At 35.8% G+C, this 24,800-nt stretch overlaps 1 protein-coding gene across 5 annotated transcripts in view; it reads right to left on the bottom strand.

Moving 5' to 3' along the window:
- Nucleotides 1-24,800, bottom strand: part of LOC129427603 (bis(5'-adenosyl)-triphosphatase) — a 433,001-nt gene that overhangs the window by 290,645 nt on the left and 117,556 nt on the right. For 3 of the 5 annotated variants that reach the window (XM_055184195.2, XM_073875867.1, XM_073875868.1), the window contains one exon: nucleotides 20,689-20,804. In XM_055184195.2, coding sequence (XP_055040170.2) covers nucleotides 20,689-20,794 — 106 coding nt within the window. In that variant the 5' untranslated portion in view covers nucleotides 20,795-20,804. Of the gene's footprint in view, nucleotides 1-20,688; nucleotides 20,805-20,956; nucleotides 21,089-24,800 lie in introns of those variants that run through there. The other 2 variants (XM_073875869.1, XM_073875866.1) reach the window with 2 other exon arrangements.

Below are 24,800 nucleotides of genomic sequence, written 5' to 3'. Positions count from 1 at the left end.
TGGTGCTCTTTCAAGTTGCCATTTAACAGAAGTGGCGATTGCCTTATTTCCCCGGGTGACGTATATCCGCGTTAAACGGCTTCTGAAATGAAATAAGGCAGGGGTGGATTTGAATTTGTCCATCGAGATCTGATTGGATTGTTTGAAGGTCGTGTTGCTAATTGCTAATCGCTGCAGCTTCTCCCGGACCCCACCCACCAGCCATACCATTTGACCGGAAGTAAAGAGAGATCATTAAGGAAGAGAGGAGATTTGCGTTTTTGATGAAAGATTATGAGGGCTTCATTATTTTTGTAAATAGATTAGACATTTGTAAAAATACCACAACATTCCAAAACAAATGACAGTTTTTCATTTTTTTCATGGCGACTTTACTTACTGACAACGCTTTCCAAGGCATGAACATTAGTGATTATGAAATATGTAAATTGAGAACATTTTCTTTATTCTGTTTTGGTAGTAATTAAATGTTGTTTTATACACTACTTGCCCACACCATTATCTCTGCTCTTTCAACTTTATATTGTGCAATGTGCATATAGTTTGTATTCTATTTACTAAAAGCACTTAATTTGTGTATTGTTTTTGATAGTTTCGCGCTCATTTGAATATTGGACTAATAATTGGAGTTTTGAAAACTAGACCCTGGCTCCAGTCTTTATTTGGAAGGAGTTGGCATGCTGCTGAATTGTGTTTACACATATGGAAACACACAAAGAGAGCAGTACACAACCTGTGGATGTTTTTCAAAACTAAAAGAGAGTTTGGGAACAAAGCACAAATAACAACAGGTTTGCTCGAGACAGCGCAAGCACGAAGGTAAAACTAATCTTGCATTTAGCATGACGCTCCTCAGAATTCTCAGGACCAATCAATGATCTTCCGTGTTTTCACATCACGTTTCAGTATCAGCCTACCCCGCTTGGAACCCCAACCGAGGTGGTACTAAAAAAGTATCGGGTACAACGCACTGTACCCAGTGGAAAAGCCCCCCCAAAAGTAAGCCGACCCGACCTAAACTGTGGGGTTCTATGCAATGGAAAAGCACCATATGAGCGCTTCATATGTCATTTGATACATTTGTGAGAGAAAACCAATAATATTTTAAACGTATTGGTGATCAGTATATCACATATCCATGGAAAATACAGATCAGTGTGGTAAGATTAAGTAGTGACACGATGATGTCACAACTTATTGGTTTTTGTGTGTCTTGCAACAAAACATGCATGTGACAACTAGTCGTGAGACACACAAAGACCAATGAGATTTTCTTATTTTGGTGAATGACTCCTTTAATACAATAGAAAATTTTGAAGTACAGCATACGTGACATTCTGGAGGGGTCCTTCAACATTTCTTCATTCCTGTTCCAGCATGACAATGTCCAAGTGCAAGTGAGGTTCATTAAAAAAATATTTATAGAGTCTGGTCTGGAAAAACTTGCACAAAGCCCTGAACCTGACTGAACACCAGTGGGGATAAAACAGAATACCAGACCCCATCACCTAACATCAGTATGACCTTAAAGGGAAAGTTGACCCAAAAAATGAAAATACTGTCATCATTTTCAGATCCTCATGTTGTTCTAAACCTATATGAATTTATTTTTTCTGATGAACACAAAAGATATTTTGATAAATGATTGTAAGCACACAGCTGATTGTAACCGTTGACTTCAATAGTAGGATAAACAAATATTATGGAAGTATTGTGATAAATGATGAAGATATTTTGATTAATGAAGCAAGCATGCATTTAATGGTACCCATTTCATCGTATTTGTTTTTCCTACTATGGAAGTCAATGGATACAATCAGCAAACAGAATTTTTGCAATATTGTGCAATATTTTCTAAATGCTGATAAAACTATAAAATGACAGCGTTTCCACTAACCGGTGATATGCGACTAAAACATAGGTTTACTTATATTGCATCCACCATAATAGCAATTATTTTTAACCGAAGGATTATTATCCAAACATTAACGCCAAGGAAAGTCCCATATACTTCGGAGCGGCAACGTGCAAGCTGTTTCTTAGAGGTAATAGTACATTGTTTGAGATGTAGGAGTGTTATCCAAATATTATTGACAAGGAAAGCCTCCTATACTTGGGAGCAGACACGAATGAGTTATTTCTGGGAGGTTTTAGTACATGCCACGTCATTTCGATTATTTCGATTACAATAACTAGCTAATGTTTGACAACTACAAAAACAAGTGAAAGATAACACTGTATGTGCATGAGCTTAAAATAACATGTAGAAATTGAAAGAGAAATGTTTGGATATGTCTGATGAAAGTCATTTAATTAGAGTGAAATGCCCTAAGGTTTCTTTTCTTTTCTGTTGCATTATGGGTAAGTCTAAAGGCACACTGGACATCTGGACAGAACAGACAGTGGAGACCTTTCAATTATAAAACAGAGGATCAGCTCTGAAAAGCAGGCCAACACTAGAATCACAAGAGAATTGTAGTTTTTCTGTTCTCTCCGAGGTCCAACAGAGCAGTAAACAAAGACAAACATGGCCAGAGAGGAAGGCGTGCGAACACACACACCCACACATATTTTACAGTCAGTGTAGACCACTGGCTGACTCCCAGACTCGATGTCCTTTTGTAAAATCTAAACAGGCAGGATAAAAGTGCAATATTGGTCTCCCCCCTCTATTTCTCCTCTATAAAAGCTTCAATTGTCTTTCAAATATCCTTCAACTCTGTGGCAATTAAAAAAGTGATTTAATCTAAAAGTGTTAAGTACTTCAGGAGCCAACAACAAAAGTGCAAACTACCCAAATACATTATGCTAAAAAAGACATTAGACTGTCAGAATGAGAGATATGGTAATAAAAAAAAAGTTAATCTTTAAAAGAAAAAGCAGGATTGTTTTTTACTACAAGTAGACAAGGTCAGAACGCTGTGAACCGAAACTCCATCTGGGTACATGCTGGTAGAAATGTCACTTTTCTGATGGATCATTGAATTCAAACACACCAGTACACCAACCAACAAACAATACACTTGTTTTTAAATGGACATATTGTATATAGACATATGCTGTATGTCCCATATTGCCCTAGAAGTGCTTTACACAGTCTTGTGTTTTTGCAAAACTAAAGGACAGGTCAAAGATACACTGTAAAAACTTTAAAAAGTAAGTATTTGTGCTGCTTTATAATTTTGAGTTGAAAATATGAGCCAAAATTGATTAAATGTTAAGTCAACTAATATTATAATAATTATAAAATATTATTATTATTGCTATTTACTATTATTAACATTGTTATTGTTTTTATCTTATTTGAAAAATCTCTTGTGGACTGGTGTTGTAAATTAGCATGCGTGCTAAACACTTAAACAAGTGCATATGGTTTTTTCAATGTAACTTTGAGGTCCATGCTAAATAAAAAAATGAATAATAATAAGAATTTTTAAGTTTTTAAGAAATAAAATGTGTAATATTTTTAAGAATTAACTGAAAATTTTAAGGCTGAAACAACAAATATTTTACAGTGTATTTATTGCTGAAATGAAAGTTCAAAACCAAAGCAATACAGCAATTTTTAAGTATTTTACGAAGTGGCTAATTTAAAATTAATTTATTTTGTACGACCACACTAATGTTTTTTTTAAGATTTTAATTTCACTCCTGTGATGGAGTAAGGGGTGAGGTTTCATTCTCATTATTTTATCGTACATTATTACACGGCTCTCTGGAATGCTTGATTCTGATTGGTCAGTTGAGACATTTGCAGGTTCGTTCTTTTCAAATAATAATCGCTTCAAAGTAATAACGCATAGCCGGTACTACTTGTACGATTAAAATCGCTCCGCGCCAATAAAGATTACTGTTTGGCGCCATCTTGTGACAAACACTGGACAACCACAATTAAGAACGGAACATTTTGACATTCATTTTAACATGTACGAAAAAAACAAAACATTTAAACAGCGGATAGAAAAACAAATAATAAAAATAGAGCATGACAGCTACGAAGCCAACACACAAAAAAATTACAGAATGGGCATTAAAACTTCTCAAAGACTGGCTAAAACAGAAAAAATGGAGACAGACAAGTATGAAGCAGAGGATCTTAATAAGGTATTAAGATCATTTTATGCATCTTGCAAAAGTTTCGCGGAAGGATAAAAATGTTAATTTAAAACAAATATGTCAATAAAATGTTTCAAATTCATATTCATGTCCGTTTTTTTCTTATGTGACAAGTAGCCGTGTAATAAGTGGGATAATGTAGAGGCAGCCGGTAGTTATCGGGAAAATAAGCCCCTTCAGTGTGATACAAGACACACTGTCTGGGCTTATTTCCCGATAACTACCGGCTGCCTCTACATTATCCCTTACTTGTACAAACTCGTAATTACTTAAATTAGCCAACTCGTAAAATACGAGAAATATGAAAAAAACTATAATTGAAAGATGTTTACCTGTGTCACTGGCCCTAACAGAAGATACTAAACCAAACACGCCAAATTAAATCTAACGGGGAAGAAGATATTGTATAAAAGAAGAAAATACAGCAAAAAGAATTCATTTGCAAGAAAATATTCACACGCCAATAAAAACATATAATAATCTTCAAAGACGCTTCGGAGAAAAAGCATGATTAATATAAACTTTTAATTGGATATGTAGTGTTGTTACTTAATGTATTCAGGTTTTGTAAAGAATATAAATTAGAGAAACAATCCTTTTTTCTCTTCGTATCTTCACACTTAGATTCAAAGAGACGAATTTCTAAGCACTGCATTGGCTTTGTTTTCACAGTGATTGTTTTAGCCATTATTTTAGCTTTGAAGTCTATTTGAAAGTGTGTAAAGCAATCATTTAAGTGAAAACCAGAGAAATGTTGCACTACGTACAAGTTCAATGTCACATCTGTAAAAATCCACAGAGGACAAGTTTGAAAGAAAATCAGATTTTTTCCGTCGTTGGTCTCTGGGTGTCCTATGTAGCTGCTTACCGACAGAAGTCAAAGGAGTCCAAGTCTCTATGATATAGTGAACAACACTGTGAATGTGCAATGTAAGTCTATGGTATTTTTCATCCAACCATCACATGGAATATTTTTCCTCAACAAGCATGATGTGACGACTCTTGGATGAGGTTTATGGGTCACTTCAAATAAGCAATAGTTTAAGCAATAAAGTTTGCTCAGCAACACATTACCATGAAGAGGTATACCATGAAGACAAATATTCGAAACACTACACAAGAGCAATTGACATAATACTAAACGAAAGCACAAACAACCACGATTCCAGGCCAAGACCGGCGACCTACTGGAAAGTACTTAATCCCTGTTTTCCTTCTACATCTTCGGCAAGAAACGGCCTTGGTGCCTGCCCTTCCACGATATACTTTGAGTGGGTCGCGGTGAGCTCCTACAAGGGTTTGCTACCATCACCGCACTCCCACTTGCTGTGGAGTCTTCCTTGGACGCTAAAGATGAAAGGTCAATTCCTCCAGCTCTGTATACGCAATGACCCGTTTCCCTCCCTAGTTGCCGGAGCAGAAACGCAGCGATGCAAGCGGCAGACAGGCATCTGGTTGAAGCAAAGCAAGTCGAGTGTATCCAGCCCGGGGGTCTGCCTCTTCCCGGCCCATCATCAGAGCAGAAGGCAGCAGAGTTTGATCAGGGCGCTGTGTGACATCCAAAGCTAAAAACCACCTCGGAGACTCAAAAGAAGGTGAGGCAGAGGCTTAGAGATCCATCAGAGGGTGATTGGGTGGGTGGTACACGCACAGTGGAAAATTGTTTAATGCAAACACACGGCATGCTTTAGCTAATCTTGCTTAAACAAACAGGAGTCAATCAAGCAAACTAAACACAAGATATGTGTGTAGACTAACAATATACACACAAAAAATTTGTTTATTGACTTTCAGTGACACTTTGTTACACATTACGTATTTTCGTAGGTCAATTGGTAGAGCACTGTGTTGTCAGTACAAAGGTCATAGTTTAATGCCAGGGAACATACACAAAACGTACAGCTTGAATGCATTCAAGTGTCTGCCATTAATGTAAATGCAACTTAATAAATTCATGGTACTGTACATATTATGGCTTTACCTTTTAAAGGGGACATATCATGAAAATCAGATTTTTCCATGTTTAAGTGTTATAAGTGGGTGTCCAGTGCTTGTATCAACTTAAAAAATGTGAAACAGATCAACCCTGTATCTTAGTTTGGGTAAACCATTCTCCGCAAGCATGTGAAAAAACAGGTAATTGGAATTTGGCTCCCCTTGTGATGTCACAAGGGGATAATATCACCCCTTAATCTGCACTATCCAACCACGGCACAGCCATTTAGTACAGAGACAGAGGGAAAAAATGAACAGCACAATAAAGTTTCAATTTCAACAAACCAGCATTATGGCGATCAGTGTTTGCATCATCAGCTTATTTGCATTTAAAAGGACACACCCAAAAACGGCACATTTTTTCTCACGCCTACAAAGTGGCAATTTTAACATGCTCTAATAAATTATTATTGGCGCTTTTCCTTTGCATAGTACCCCACAGTTTGGTTTGGGTCAGGTCGGGTCATCTTACCTCACGTTGGTGTGGTTAGCCTTTCCATCAAGTTTAGTAACACTTCGGAGTGGGAGGGATTATAGGCGTGTCGTTATATCCGCCTACTGCTGTGACATCATACAAGTGAGAGCGTCAATAGCACAAATAGATGTTTGCACATCACGTTTATCACTAGCTCTGTCTCACATGACAGTTTCTGTACAAACACCCGTGGCGTTGGTCAACGCGCTCCGCTGAGCCTCATTTAAGTTGCATTTAAGCATATATGCGGACGTGCGCGTCGCGAATGTGCCGCCACAAACTGCAAGTCTGGAAAAACCCCGTTATGGTGTTCCTGATTCTCAACCAGTGGATGTTTTTCATCGCTAAAAGGGAGTTTGGAAACTAATAGCAAAACACAGATGAAAACAGGTTTACTCGAGACAGGGCAACCTAGCATGAAGGTAAAGCTTATCTTTTACATTATAGCGATGACGCTGGTAGTGACGATTCTCTCAGACTAACCAGTGATCTACAGTGTTTTCGTGTCATGTTTTGGTATCAACTCGGGTCATTCGGAACCCCGACCGAGGTGGTACAAAAAAGTATCAGGTACTATGTATTGCACCCAGTGGAATGCCCCCAAAAGTAGGCTGACGCGACCCAAACCAAACTGTGGGGTACTATGCAACGGAAAAGCACCATATATGGTACTTTAAGCTAAAACTTCACATATGTACTCTTGGGACACCAAAGAAAAGTCCCCTTTAAAAGCATTACTGCGTCGTGGTACATTAGCACCGCAGTACTTTCTGTAACAACATTATGAATTACACAGGTTGAAACAAATCGGTTAATGACTCTCAGAATATTAAATGATCAAACAATGCATTTCTAATTGAGCTTCAGTAAATAAATAAATAAAAGTCCTGCCAAGCAGGAAGTGAAACAGATGGAAATCCATCTATAGAAGACAAAATGAGGATTTATGTGTGAATCTGTGTGCCGCATGTTATGAATGAGTGTTAAAGATGTATAGTACACCATCAGATGCCTATTTTCACATTTGGAGCTGATCTTGTGAATAGAAAGGAAACAAAAGCACATCGCATTTATGTCACTGACTGAACACTCCCAGGACCCCTACAGGTAACATCTAAGGACCAGGTAGTGCTTCAATAAAGCGTTAATCCCTCACCACAGGTCTGAAACTGTGAATGCAGATTTGAAGATAATGCGACGTATTGTTCTAGCATCACTTTCAAATCTTCTATTTATTCTTCTTCATTATCTTTTTCATTTACTACCTTGGGAAGCTGGCAAGAATATTGCTAATTATGAATTTTAATAGGATTAGCAGATCTGTTGCAATCAGCTCTTCGGAGTATTGTGTTGTCTAATTCATTCAGTAGAGAGACGATTTATCAAGCGATGTGACTTGCGTGCGTTCTGCTTCATAAAGTTTCTCAGAATTCATATGCAGGCTCATTTTACTCCAATAATGTCGTTTCTGAAGCAGTGGTGGAATGTTTATCATAAAGAAACATTAGGAGCGAGCTCGACCTTTACATTTGCTGGTGAATGCAAACTTATTGTTCAGAATAATTAATAACATACAGCAGCTAGGAAAAGACTGGTCGCTTTATCAGATATGGTGGCATCCTTTATAAAACAAGCAACTATTACCTAATGAATCAGTGTGCTTTGAAATGGAAAATGAAACTAGAAGGTCTATTGTGTCACAGGTATGATATATTTGAACAGATACAGTATCACGTATTAAAGGGGACATATCATGAAAATCGTAATGTGTTAAAATTGGGTGCCCAGTGCTTCTATCAACATGTGAAAATGTGAAAAGATCAACCCAGTAACTAAGTTTTGGTAAATCATTCTCTGCAAGCATGTGAAAAAAATAGGTCATTGAAATTAAGCTCCCTTTGAGGTTAGATGGGGATAATATGCCCCTTAATCTGCACTATCCAACCACGGCACTGGCATTTAGTGCAGAGATCAACTCATTTGCATTTTAAAGGACACACCCAAAACGGCACATTTTTGCTCACACCTACAAAGTGTCAATTTTAACATGTTAAAATAAATTATCTATATGATAATTTGAGCTAAAACTTCACATATGTACTCTGGGGACATCAAAGAATTTTTGACAAATTTTTTTGTGAAATGTCCCCTTTAAGCTGAATCGTGTCCTTTTGTATCCAGGAATGGGACCCAAATGTTTTACACAGTGACCTTGTCCATTGTAGGGTTTAGATAAGGGGTGTAAATCGGACAGTTCATTACGAATCGATACAAAATCGGTTTTCGCCGCCATTAAACGCTTCTTCGGTATGATTACGGTTTGATCCGCTTCAATTAATTTATCAATATTTTTATATTACGTTTGTAATGATTCCTTACATGTTAGTGTCGTTTACATTATATGCACTTACACAACAATTGCCAACAAAACAAACATTTGATGCAGTTTTACTTACCGCCTGCGACTCATGACCCTGTTAGGACCGCCCCATTTTAACAAAATCCAGCATTAAATAAACACAATTGCACAACTCTGCTGCTACCCCGGATAAACACACTTTATCAATTGTTTCCATAATGCTGCCGATCAACCTTAAATGTCCCTCACAAACAAAAACAGACATTGTGACGATTTTGTGTCAGGTCTTGGTTTGTGTGTGCGTGCTATTTCAGTTAAAGTGCCCATATAAGGACCACCACTGTAATTCCTGCATTTAAATTGACCATAAAATAAATATAGTTACGTATGAACTTTCATGTTCGAAAAAACTTTCAGAAACTTGTACGAACCCTGAAGAAGTGCATTCGGCACAAATACTCTGTCATATGTTCAACTGCTTTTTTGACATTTTGCCTAAACATGAGGAATCCAACTTTTAACTCTTTCCCCCGCCCAAGTTTTTTTAAAGTTGTCAGCCAGCGCCAGTATTTTTTGATTTTTACAAAAGTTTAACGCCTTCCAGAAAATGTTCTTCTTTAAATATATAAACATACAATTTATCAAATGAAAGATGAAATCTAATGAAATCATTTGTTCTTTTTTAATTACCTTTCAAATATGGGTAGGTTTCTTAAAAAAAACAAATTTTGAACAAAAAGCTGAGATAATTGCATTTTTGTAATGGACTTTTGTTAGAGATCCGAATCAGAACCAGTGAGGGGCAGTAACAAAGTAGCGTTTTAAAAATAAGTTATTAATCATTGTTATAATTGTATAATGTAAATGTTCTCTGCTGTCATTATTTCTAAACCTTTTATGCCTCCAAATATGTTAACAATGTTCATGGTAAGTATAATGAACATGATACTTAAATATTTTTAAATACATGTAGGAATAGTGGGTTAAGCAAAGGACATTGTATAGAAGTGTTAGGCTTTCAATATATAGATATACCACGAATTAGTGTGCGTCGAGAGGTTAAAAAGACAATGTTTCATTTGACTTGACCAACACTGATCAGAAACAATCAAAAAATACACAATCAAAACAGAATGTTTACTGCTTTTAAGACCCACAAAGCTTTAGTATTTTATAAGCTGGGTAAGAGCGCCACCTAGTGAATAATAGTGGAAATATGGATTGCCATAAAAATGTGTCATTGGCAAGGAAGCGTTTACTCTCAATTGACGAGATAACTCAATGGTGGGGAAAGAGTTAAAAAGCATTTATTCTTCAGAATGAACGAAACAGCTTAATACCCTCCACCACCTTACTATTGATTTTGTAATAAAATCATGGTTCTACTAATGGTAATTGATACGCCCAAAAAAACATTGTTACTACACTTTTACTATAATAAAACACTGGTTAATTTTTGTAAGGGCTATTTCTATCCCAGCAAGGGAATGGCAAATCTGTTTATTTGCGTCAAACGGTAAAAGTTGTGGTAAAATGCAAAACACTATAATATCACCCCTCAAAATTATACGGATACAAAAAAACAAAGATGTGAGAAAGACTCCAATCTGTATTTTAGCTGAGATGGCGAATTTGTCATTATCATACTAATTCAGTTTGCTCTCGCATTTGCTGAACATGTTAACGTATACATATACATAAAGCAACATTATTTGGCAGGTGATGAGATTGAGTTTGCTAAATAATTAGAGTTTTTTATTCACAGTACAGACAGTATTAGCATAATCCAAACATAAGAGACATTCCAGGGAAGGAATAATAAAAGGAAACGCTTCATGATATCATCAGTGAATTACCTGGAGAATGTTCTTTACCTTTGATTAAAAGTAAAATCCACCAGTGTGTCAGCAAACCCATTAAGTACAGCTTGTCTTGCTCATAGTTCATTAAGCAATTGATTTGATGACTGTTACTCTTTAGTGGTTCAGTAGTTTTAGAGTTAGAGTGCTAGCGGCCGGCCCAGCGAGGGAGGGGTATGATGGGTTACAGGGTGGGCCTGCCCCACCCCAATAAGGATTTACAATCAGTGGCGGTTTGTGCTAAAAAAATTTGGGGGGGCGCAAACACACTCAAAATCAAACTTTTACTTTTACACACACAGACACACACACAGGTTGCGTAGACTTTTTCAATCTCCGTAAATTTTTTTTTGATAAACAGAGTCCGTCACAGTCAGTTATTATTCGTCATTTCATGTTTTAATTATTTCATGTACATTTCTAATCATAAACTTACAAGACGAGCATACAAGTCAAATGTGTTTATTTATTTGTTTAGAGAACAGATAAACGGAGACTGTGCGTCACTTTACATGTTTCACATCACATGAAGCAGATGAATTAATGTTTTTTTTCTCACAGTGACAGCGGAGGCGATAAAACATGAACAAATATGAACAAATCCAAAACACTACTGCGATTAAAATATCAATAAACGAGCACAAATTTGAATTGAACTAAACTCATCTGACACCATCTTGTGTAATAAACGCATGAAGGAAAATTAATGCAGACTCTTGTCATAAAATTTTGTATCTTTACCTTAGACAGGCGTCTGGTTGCAGCGCTCCTGTAGTGTTTAACTTCAGCAGAGATGTGCAGACCAATCAGTGTATGACATCAAATTATCGCGAGAATGTTTAAAAACCAGGGCGTCATTTGAGCAACACACCGCCACCGACTGGACATGACTAGGAATTACATTTAGTCAAGTTGTATGGGCAATCTGCCAAAATTCAGATTTTTCTTTATCCTGCTTAAAGGCGGAGTGCACAATGTTTGAAAAACGCTTTGGAAAAGGAGACGGGACGACTAACAAAACACACTTATAGCCAATCAGCAGTAGGGAGCGTGTCTACTAACCGACATCCTTGCCGGGCTGCGTATGTGTGGGGCGGGTCTTTTAAAAGAAGGTCCAGATGCGTATTTGTTTAGGTGATTTCAAATATCAACATTTGCTTTCAAAAATTGTGCACTCCGCCTTTAAAAAAAATTTCCGTAAAAGACTTTTCGTTTAACGTGACCAAACACACAAAAAGAGACACTAAAGTTGCCTAATCACAGGCTCGTACGTTTCTTTTTGCTTTTATAGCAATAGCACAAGCACATTTTTCCCCTCACAACAGACTTAGTACGTGTACAGTCCATCAGCTCAATCTGCACGGTTCGTGAAGTTCCCTTAAAAACAGTCTTTTTCTGTGGGTGCTTTTTTTAAACTGTACAACAACAAAACTAACAACAACAAAGTTGAGCAAGCCACGGAATATACCAGATTATATATGAGCTCTCGCTCTCCTTATGTCCACGCAACACAAGCTCAAACGCGCCACAAAACTTAATGTCGTGCACGTATATATCACGCATTCAGACTTTAAAACGGCAAACAGGGAAAAATTAAACTCAAGACTTACATGATATCCAGCTAGCCAACTCCGTTTGCCATGAGAAGTGGTGGAGCACACAGACTGCCATCATTTGACTCCATTGGTCGATCTGGTCCAAGCTTCTTAATGCTTTATTTATTCATCAATTAAATACTGTGTATAGGGTGATTTTGTAATGATAAAATCATATTTTCCTTCATCTCAAGATATTTTACTTGCTTTCACTGATCTGTACTGTAGCTATCAGTTAACACAGCAATCTGCAACGTGGTTATGAGACTCTGAGAACGGTCCAATCACAGGAGGAAAAAAAACATTAAAAACAATATTGATTTGCTTACAACATAAGTGGGAAAATTTGGGGCGCACAGACCTGCGCCCCAGGGCGGATCTGAAACCAGCCAATTAGAGCTCAACCTCAGGTCACATGTTTTTACCCTTTTTACCGACCTACATAGACACTCATTAGGGGTGCGCCCCAGACACAAACATGAGACACACACACAACAAACTCAGTTTTGATTTTTGATTTTTAATTTTTTTAAATAAATTATAACATGACTAACAGTGAAATGGTACAACTAAACGATTTTATTTTGTATTAATTTGCACTATATATTTAACTTTTTGGTAATATGTTAAAGTATCTTTTCTCTCTGGCCAACTTAAAGGGGGCGGCGCCCCAGCGCCCCTAGTGACCAGCCGCCACTCCTTACAACTCTGTTCCACCAGGTACATAACTTGGCCCAGCTTGCATCTAATAGCTGGTGCGGGGCCTGGCTGCTATCACCAACATTTCAGGTCTCAAAAATAATACTAGAGCTGAACGATTAAATCGCAATCTGGTAGAATGTAATTTTCTAATCACAAGGACTGCGATTATTACACTATGGTCACGTGGCACGCGAGTGCCGTCTGCAGAAGAAGCAGCAACTCTATTCTAGCACCAGCAACTTTAGTGCCAAACCAAAGAGGAACAGTACAATTACGTCAATTGTGTGGGATTTTTTTGGCTTTAAAAAAGATGTCAGGTATTGCGCTAAACCTGCCTTGCTAGCGTTGCTACCTCACTGAGCAACTCACTCACAAAAACACCACAAAGCCTTGTATGATAGTGGCATGTCCAAAAAAAATCTCTACGAACAAACCTCAAATTTACGGTGGACAACACATCAACTGTGGTGGTAGCAGCACAGCTCAGTTTGCATTTCATGTGTATTTGTGTGAGGGAGAGAAAAAAGTGTGTGACTGTTTTAGGAGAGAGAGTGTGCATGTGCATGCGAGAGATAAAGAGAGAGTTTATGTAACTGTTATTTGAACAAGTAAGAGAATGTGTGTGTGTGTATAATTAAATAATAGTATGTATATAATAGTGATAGCCTTGTATCACACAACTCAAATTGTATGAATTACTCATTATTAAAAACTTTCTGTGTTATGTTACTGACTAAAGATCAATAAGATGTTTATTTATTTATTTCTTTCTAGTAACAGACAGAATTTCAAAAGTGCAGTACACATGTTTACATATAATATGTTTATTCTGTAAATACTGAGTGTGGTAAAGCCAGATTTCTTTTTATATTTCTGCACTTTAGGATGTGTGATTAACTAACTTTCATATTAATGTTTACATCAGGCTTATTTGGCACTGCTTCATGTGGAAATGATAAGTACTGCATGTTTACATCAAGTCTGGAAGTTCAGCAAATCATAAAATTTCATCAAAAAACCTATAAGCCTGGCCTTATGATTAATCCATCTAATTGTGTTGGTCAAACTATATAATGATTTATTGCTTGTCTTTGTTGAAGATTAATACAGAAGATGAAGATCTAAAAGAAAAAAATGGCAATTAGATTATTTCCCTAAATCTTCAGACCTAAATAAAACACTGCTGCTAATCCTCACAGCTGGGTGAGCTTTTTTGAGCTTTTGGGGGTTTTGCATACCCTGTCAAATAAATACATAGATTTTATACATTCCTAAATAAAGATTCAACATCAGGTGAGTTATAAATGTGTTTTATTTAATATATTCTATAGCCTAGAATATGTTTCAATATTTTTAAGCATTTGATCTCATGTTTATAGAATGTATTCAGTTCCACTCACATGCACATAATAATAATAATAATTAACATTGTGAGCAATTATGCAAAATTATTCATTTGAGTTGATCCTTAAAATGTAAAGTTTAAACAGACCTTAAAGGGATAGTTCACCCAAAAATGAAAATTTGTTCATCATTGTCTCACAACATTCAACATAGTCATGTTGTTCTAAATCTGTATGAATTTCTTTTTCTGAAGAACACAAAAGAAGATATTTTGATAAATGATGGTAAACACAGGTGCTTGTAACCATTGACTTCCATAGTAGGAAAAACAAATACAATGCAATCATTGGGTACTGATGGTGCTTACCATTTTTAGCAAAATATCTACTTCATCATTTATCACATTATTTTTAGCAAAATATCTAAACAAATTTAATCAGGGTGCCCACACCTTAGTTAACTTCAAATTCAAGGACCTTTCAAGGACTTTCCAGGTCCAATACCCTCAAATTCAAGGAGTAAATGTGGGGACACATTTCAAGTGAGAGCAAGGTTACATCGTGTTACCTTTTAAGATACATTGTTACAGTTCTTTTTCGAGGGAACTCGCGCTGCGTCACTGCGGTGACACTTTAGGGACGCCTCCAGGGGTAAGTGCGTCTGAATGTGTATATCAAATTCAACCAATGGTGAGGCTTAACAACAAAGACAGGGTAACGCGGGAGCCAGGAAGTATATCGCTATATGAAATATTGCCAAAGACGGCGTTACAGGGACACAGGAAGTATGGAAAGGGAACAACACATAACCAGAAACATTTTCATGTGTCAAACACAAAAAAAAACATTTTTGGTATGAATCAACATTCGCATACAGAATATATAAGCATTTTAAGTAAACAGTTTAGCATGTGTGCTTAACAGAGGTGTAAAGTACTCGAGTAAATGTACTTCGTTACTGTACTTAAGTATTTTTTGGGCTACTTTGTACTTGTACTGAGTATCAAAAATATAGGCAACTTTTACGCTCTACTCAATTACATTTTTGATTGGGTATTTGTACTCTTTACTCCACTACATTTGAAATGACACTTAACGTTACTCGCTACATTGTTTATTCGTCAAATAAAAACGAGACGAAAGTGTCAGAGGGTGATGATGGATAGAATCTGTGGTCGCGAGGTTACACGCACACACACAACTGAGGGACTTCATTTGGCGTTGCGCAGAGCAAACGTATGAAATCAAAGTACTGCGAGAGCGAATCAAATGCATATGGAGAAGTCTGGTCTCGCGGTACTTTGATGTCAAACGCTGAATGGTTTGCGTTGAGCCACCGTAGCGGGACATCTGCGTGCTGCGTATGTCATAAACTGTAGAGAAAAGTCCGCGTCTTGTCTGAGAGAAGAGATAAAGAGCAAACATATGGATGCATATCACATGCTTCTGTCAAGGGACCCTTTGTTAAACATGTGATGCTACAATCAAAACAAAAGTGATGCGCGATTGCAGGAGGGTCATCCCGCAACTCAAAGGCAAGCACAAATGTTTATATACTCTGACGCTACTGTATCAGCTAACCTGAGATGGTTACATAACTTGATATAACTTACTATATAAGCCTAAATAAACCAGCGATGTCCTGTACTGATTGCCTGAGTAACTTAAGTACATTATAAGATTGATAATAAGTGTACAATTTCACTGTCCTCACATTTAATCAAGTATGCTGTAATGTATTTACTGTAAAGAGGGATGCATGACGGAAGAAATGTAGTGCACTTAATGTGAGATAGTGGTGTTACGTACTACATGTGTTTACAATTAATCTTTCAAATGAACAACTTCACGTTTTTAATATGCATTATCATATTTCTTTTAGTGTTATTTTAGTTTACAGGAATTTTTTAAATATTAAAATGATATCTTTTTTAGGATAGGCCTATATAAGAATATTTGGTAATGTTAACAAGATTTTAATAAAGTATTGGTAATTGTTGAAATTAACATTAACAAAGATGAATAAATGCTGTATAAGTGCAGTTCATTATTAGTTCATGTTGAGTAATGTAGCTAACTAATGTTAACTAATGAACCTTATTGTAAAGTGTTACCATATATTTATATCACAAAGTTAGGCTATATATTTTTCAGCATGGCACATTCAAGTACACAATGACACTAGACTAAAATTAAATGGGTTTAAATTAAATTGAATGTAGATTTCTAGACTAAAATCTCATGGCATTTAGTTGAATAAAATTAGACTAAAACTAAATCAATTCAGATGACAAAAATATGACTAAAACTAAATTCAATTTTTGTCAAAAGACTATGACTATGTTTAATCTGTGTTTGTTCTGCCAGGTCAAAATTTTGAGGAGTTTGATTTCTTTTCTATATTAGGAAATAAAACCTCATAAATAAACTTTCTTAGTTTTCACTGCCCAGATCTACAATGTCTCTATGTGTTGAGGACTAGTGCATCTTTGAGCCAACATTCAGTACGAGTAAAAATACTTGAGTACTATTAAATTGGGTTACTTTAATACTTTTACTCAAGTCGTATTGAAATTGGTAACTTGTAACTTGTAGTGGAGTAATTTTTACAGTAAGGAATTTGTACTTTTACTCAAGTATGGCTTTCAGCTACTCTTTACACCTCTGGTGCTTAAAAAGTCTAGAATTTTTATGATATCATCCTACACTACACAGGGAATAATATACATTTTTTCCAGAAAACTTCTTGCATAAAATGGATTCAAGCACTTTCAATGACCTGTATCTATGTATATATATTTTCTAAAACTTTGCAGGGCCTTGAATTTTTTCCACCAGATTCACAAACTTTCAAGGACCCGTGGGAACCCTGATTAAATAAACGTAGAATAACATGAGGGTGAATAAATGACATATTTTTTATTATACTTGTGTGCAATTAAAGTGTAGTTCACCCAAAAATGAAAATTAAGTTTAAAACTTCTGTAACGCTCTCATATTCGCAAGTCACAATACAAACCAAAAGTAAAAGACACACTCTGTAAGAAACGTAATGGCCAAATAAAAAGCGCATTCAAATAATTGTATGTTCACATTATATCACCAGAGACATCATCAGCAGTGCCTAATGTAATTTTCTCCAGCAAATATAATATGAATATCAAATACATCACTCAGCCCAAAAATAACACTGTTCTGAGCTTTCAGTTTTTCTAGCTTGGGGTGATATTCTATTCAAATCTAAACAACAAACAAATAAATAAAATCCAATTTCTCATAATGCCATCAGATGCCGGTTACAATCTTAAGACAGCAAGTGCACACATAACTCAAATCTTGTTGCATCTGTACCTTAGTCAAGAGTCAGTTTCCACTGACAGTAAGTGTCTATGCATCGTGTTAATTTGCCAAGTGATTCATTAAGTGATTCAGATCCTTTCTCCACCTGCCAAGAGCTTAAACAAACACTATTAAAGAGATAATGAAACATTTGACAGGCCTGTGCTTCTTCTTCAGGAAACAAATAGCAAGCTTGATCTTTCAGCTGAGCTTCTCAAGTAGATACTGTTTGGGCAGATCTCTCTTCCTCTATACAGAATATCTGCAATTATCTAACATTTAGATATTTAATAAATGCTTTTATCCAAAGCGACGTACAAAATTGAGGGAAACATCATAGTGATGTAATAGGGAAGCAATAACATGAGAAATGCTATGCAACTAAAACATGACTGCAAACATTAATGCTCAATTCAGATTCTTTGCTCATATCCAATTTTTTTGACTATTCACATTACGTGGCAAAAAAAGCAGTTATTATTTTATAAAATATACTGTGGTAGTATCTGTGCCAGGCTTTTACATCTCTCTCTTCCCTTCCCCGCGCATAACATGCATACGCAACTGCATATAATGCATACGCATACTGATCCATCTGTTGTCTGTAGGTTTAGTCACTGATATGCCATATGGAAATTGACATTGATCCACCCATATATTAAACGTGTAAAAATAGAGTTCAGAAACAGAAGATAAGTACTGTATGCATGAAGGAAGAGACACAAAGAGGATAAATCTTCCTAGTGTTAACTTTGTAATAGCCAAAGCCTGTGGGATTTAGCCACACCCCCATTTCCCTACACAACACCATTTTTTTTCAAGTATCATCTTAATCTCCAAACCCTTCTGAGCAGAAACACAAACATAGTGACTGACTTTGATATAAGACTAAATCTGCTACGACCAGCAAAAGAGAGCACAAGAAACAGCGCAGACACATTAGCATCATTCCTGAATGTATTCAGCATAACACACTGAGACAATCTATATATATACAGTACAGGGGAAATGAAAATGAGGGTATGCCTACGGTACAGTGGTTTTATTAGTTTGCAGAAAGCAATTTTTCAAACTACTATCAAACAGGAAAATGACTTGCAACTGAAGTGTGCATTTTTTATATTAAAATATTTTGCCTTTCTCAGTTTATTACACAGAAACAATAAGTAAGCCATTTGTAGGTTGATTTCTCTGAAAACACCTAGACTCAAAATGTCCTTGCTTTAGCATTCCAGCTGTATGAGGACTATTAATTCGAAAAACTGACCTGTTTGAAAACACTTAGGTCTAAATTGATTAAAATCAATCATTTGCAAGCCTTTGAAACACGTTCAAATGATAAACTTTCCCTATTTAAATTTGCGTATTAATCCGCTAATCGCATGCCAGTCGAACTGCTGGTCGTGATCCGTACGAATCACGGATCAACTGCGATCTGTCACAGCACTAAGTAACATTGTCGTAACATTTACGGAAAGCTTTCAGTGTGAACAAGAAGCAGAAACAATGCCATAATGGGTGTGCCGTAGTGAGGAAGCGTGTCATCGCAAAATAAATGATGGTTCGGCTCTTTGACACAGGGATTAAAATGCATATCAACATTTACATGACAGAAAAGGGCATCACACGCTCCTTATGATCATGTCATAAACTAAAATGCGTGAGAAATCACGGATAATTAGCAAACTTTAAACGCTGTGAGAAAAGCCTACCAAGTGCAGGACTATACGTCACGTGTCTTTACGGGATCTTTATGGTATGTGTGTGAAATGAATGCACTCACAGATTACCGAAAATCATTGGCAGTGTGAATTAACCAAAAATCAAATGATCCAAGACAAAACCCGGATGCATTTTTTGTGTATTTTAAATAACCTCTGTGTGAAAATGGTTAAACTAACACGCACAATATCATACCAATGCAAAAATGCTTCCAATGCTCTAATAGACTCAGTGAAGCCTGTTCAATCTTACCTTAATAAAAAGTGCTTAGATATTGGCTATAGACTCCCATTAAAACACAGCTCTGCATGCACAAATTAACTCCTACAGACATATGAATATACATGTAGAATAAAGGAATAACTTACATTATGCCGTATTTTTATGAAAACGGCATTATCTACAGTAGGTCGCTCTTAAACGTAGCAGCCAAAGAAGCCAGAAGCTTCGCCCCTTTAGTCTGCCTGCTGGTTCTTTGCTGTAACTGTTTGACTGCTAGAGCAACAATTAAATAATGCTAATGTATGGCTCATGCCCCCGAAACATTGCATCTCTTCAGATTTTGGGATTATGCGGCAGTGGCCCTAATGCTGTGAAAAATTGCTTCCCATCAGAAGTTAATCTAAACAGGGTTGCGTAAGACACAGCATATGAAGATCCCGCACCGCAAAGCCAAGGACTTATTGCTATTCCAGAAAGAGAGTAAGTACATTACTCAAACAAATCAGCTATGGAAATCATGCAAATGTATGCAAGGTTTGAATTTGCACGTCGAGCGCTAAGATTAATAGACAAAAAAAAGTATTCTTTTCTTTTTGAAGCAGCGTTTTTAAGGTGCATCCGACAATGATTCATGGCAGTTTGGCTTTTTCGTGCCGTCTGCAAATACGACTCGGAAGGAATTTGTCTTCGGGTCACTTCAGACGCGAGGCAGCGAAACTTTCAGCCAATCCGAGAGCCGAGAAGCTTTTCTGCAGGGTTGCGCCTGGTAAACATCTATTGATACGGCCTAATGCAAAGGTCAGGCCCAACTTAACAAAGAGCAAACTGTTGCTGAGCAACAGCAGGAAACGACTATGCTTTTCTGCACAGTACACCGTATTCCAGAGAAAACCTAAATGAGAGGAGAATGAAAGGCCGAAAATTGTACCTGCACTTAGAAAAGAAAACCTGAGAAGGATACGACCGGGCACGACTGGCTTTCGGTTGACCAGGGCGAACGACAACTCGGTCTGCAGGAACACAGCCGTTGACTTGATGATGTGCTGTCCAAAGCGAATTGTAGCCATAGTGCAAATCCTGAAAGAAAAGCATAACATAACATACATTTACATTACCAAATACAGCTTAAACATATTGTGGTTGGCTTCGATTGCTAAATGCACAAAATTACAAAATTTGAGGGTATCATATCTGTAGCACAGAGCAGAACCATTAATTGAGTATTTTACGTTGTTTTTCTTCTCATATCAGTCTCATTCAGATAAAAGCCAAGTCCTAAAGCAAACAAATTGACAGCAAGCTATTTTAAACCAGTCTCAATGGGAGACGTCAGTGATAAAATGACTATCTGGCACAGCAGGAGCTCCAACAAAGAACAATCCATAACGTGTAAGAGGGATCTTGTCACACTGAGAGGACTTTTCAATGCCCACTATCATTGAAAATAAGTATTGACCAAGATCCAAGAGTCCTCTCGCTAAATTTAGGAAGGGAATTTGAGTAAGATAGCATTGATCGAATAAACATATGCCCAATGGTGTCGCATTAACCATCCTTTGAAGAATTAAAGAAACAGTTCATTTAAAAATAAAAATCGTGTCATCATTTACTCACTCACATGTCGATCCAAACCTGCATGACTTTTTAATCTTTTGTGGTTTAGTCACACAACGGTAAATATACATGTGAACCAGAAATATCATGCACGAGAAATGCAGCTAGCATAATAATAATAATAATAATAATAATAATAATAATAATAATAATAATAATAATAATAATAATAATAATAATAATATCAGTAATAATAATATCAGTAATAATAATAAATAGTAATAATAATAATAATAATAATAATAATAATAATAATAATAATAATAATAATAATAATAATAAACAATAACAATAACAATAATAATAATAGCAGTGATAATAATAATAATAATAATAATAATAACAATAATAATAACAATAGTAATAGTAGCAGTAATAATAGTAATAGTAATAATAATATCAGTAGTAATAGTAATAATAATTGTAGCAGTAATAATACTAATACTACTGATACTACTACTGATACTACTACTACTACTACTACTACTGATACTACTACTACTACTACTACTACTACTACTACTACTACTACTACTACTACTACTACTACTACTACTACTACTGATACTACTACTACTGATACTACTACTACTACTGATACTACTACTGATACTGATACTGATACAACTACTGATACAACTACTGATACTACTACTGATACTACTACTACTACTACTTATACTACAACTACTACTACTACTGATACTACTACTACTGATACTACTACTACTACTAATATTAAATACTACTACTACTACTACTAATACTACTACTAATAATAATAATAATAATAATAATAATGATAATAATAATAATAATACTAATAATAAATGCAGTATTATTATTATTATTACTAGTATTACTATTATTATTATTACTAGTATTATTATTATTATTATTATTATTATTATGAGTTGGTGTGTTGTGAGAAATAAAAAAATTTAATCTCTATATGTGACCCTGTCTGTAAAAATCCAGCTAAAGTCATTTTATTATGATTTATTGTTTTCTACATAAAAACTACAATACCTGTAAACACAATTTTAGAAACAAGAACAAAGACAAACAACGATTACATTGTTCAGAATGATGAGGTGAAAATGGTACATAGCCATAACAGTGCCACAGAAGTACAATTATATATAACAACCAAGAGAAGATTCGTTTTTGAATGTGCATGAATTTTTAAAACGTCTTTGAATTAAGATTGTGAATATATGAGAATTGTATGAGGAAGAGGAAGGTTTACATGGTCACATATGCACAGGTGTACAGGTGTACTCAACATGACCTCACACACACACGCATGCAGCCACATGCTGAATTACTAACAGGCAAACATTGAAAATCGAATTTTCCTTCCCTCTAAATACACACTCCCATGCAAATACACGTCATTTTAAAAAACGTGGCGAATGAAAACCCCGACTGTGTGTTGGACGGTGTCCCAGAGGACAAAATCCAAAAAAAGCCCAAAGATGAGAATGAAGAAAAAGCAGAGCGGAAAATGTGTGCGCACCAGCTGTCTCAGTTATTAGCCTCCTAAACAGAATCCAACAATTCTGCAATTAAGAATCAAAATGCTGCAATTAGTGTGCCGCAGTTGCAATGACCCAATTAATGCACGTCTCCAGCGCTTACTGTAACAACATGCATTTATAATCTCATATCAGGTAAGGTGCATATGTGCATACAGTATGTGTATGATTTTAAACATGCATTTGCACTATTATATCACATACGGTAAATTCATATGTGCATGATTTTAACACAAATTTACCATTACAATCATATTACGTAAGGTAAATGCATATGTGCATGATTTTAAATATGCACTTACCATTTAATATCACATCAAGTACAGTAAATGCATACAGTATGTGCATGATTTTAAATATGCATTTCCCTAACAGGTACAGTAAATGCATATGTGCATGCTTTTAAACATGCATTTGCCCTAACATATCAAATCAAGTACTATAAATGCATATGTGCATGATTTTAAACATGCATTCACCCGATTATATTATATCATGAACTGTAAAGGCATATTTGCATGAATTTGAACATGCATTTGGACGTATCATATGATATCAGATACAGTAAATGCATATGTGCATGATTTTAAAGATGCATTTGTCCCATCATATCAAATCAGGTACTGTAAAAACGTATGTGAATGATCTCAAACATACATCTGGACCTATCATATGATATCAGATACAGTAAATGCATACATGCATGATTTTAAACATGCATTTGCCCTATCGTATCAAATATGGCAAATGCATGTGCATAAGTTTAACATGCATTTACCATTACAATCCTATCACGTCAGGTAAATGCATATGTGCATTATTTTAAACAGGCATTTAGCATTTAATATCACATCAAGTACAGTAGATGCATACAGTATGTGCATAATTTTAAATATGCATTTACCTTATCAGGTCAGTAAATGCATATGTGCATGATTTTAAAGATGCATTTGCCCCATCATATCAAATCAGGTACTGTAAAAACTTATGTGAATGATCTCAAACATACATTTGGACCTATCTTATGATATTAGGTACAGTAAATGCATATGTGCAAAATTTTAAACATGCATTTGCCCTATCATATAAAACAGGTACTGTAAATGCGTATGTGAATAATTTAAAACCTGGACCTATCATTTGATATCAGGTACAGTAAATGCATGCCTGCATGATTTTAAACATGCATTTGCCTGATCTTATCAAATCAGGTACTTTATGATTTTAAACATGCATTTGCCCAATCATATCAGATATCATGTACTGTAAATGCGTATGCGCATTATCTCAAAAATGCATTTGGACCTATCGTAAGGTATCAGATACATGCATTTAGCATTTCTAATCATATCATGTACAGTAAATGCATATGTGCATGATTTTAACATGCATTTGCACCTATTGTATCAACTACGGCAAATGCATAATTTTAACATGCATTCACCATTACAATCATATCACGTAAGGTAAGCGCATATGTGCATTATTTTAAATATGCATTTAGCATTTCATATCATATCAGGTACAGTAAATGCATATGTGCATAATTTTAAACATGCATTCGCCCCATCATATTATATTATGTACTGTAAATGCAGTGTTTCCCATACATTGATTTATTTGTGGTGGCCCACCACAGAATCAACACTGCCCCCCACAAATAGAATTTTCATGATTCCCATTTACATTTTTATTTCACTATTTAAAACAGCCTAATTCGGCTTAAAATATAATTCGATATATAATACAGATCAAATACAGATACAGATCAAAGAGTAGAAGTGAAACATATTTCAGGTGCCAACATTAGATCAAACGCAAACATGACATGATGACGTCACATATATGCTAATAAGCGGGTGACGTCACCACCACCACAGTCTCTCAAAATCCTGTGGGAAACACTGAAATGAGTATGTGA

Source organism: Misgurnus anguillicaudatus, chromosome 14 (assembly GCF_027580225.2).
Source record: "Misgurnus anguillicaudatus chromosome 14, ASM2758022v2, whole genome shotgun sequence".
Lineage (NCBI taxonomy): Eukaryota > Metazoa > Chordata > Actinopteri > Cypriniformes > Cobitidae > Misgurnus > Misgurnus anguillicaudatus.
The sequence above is the reverse complement of the archived record's forward strand: the minus strand, read 5'-3'. Positions and strand labels throughout refer to the sequence as shown.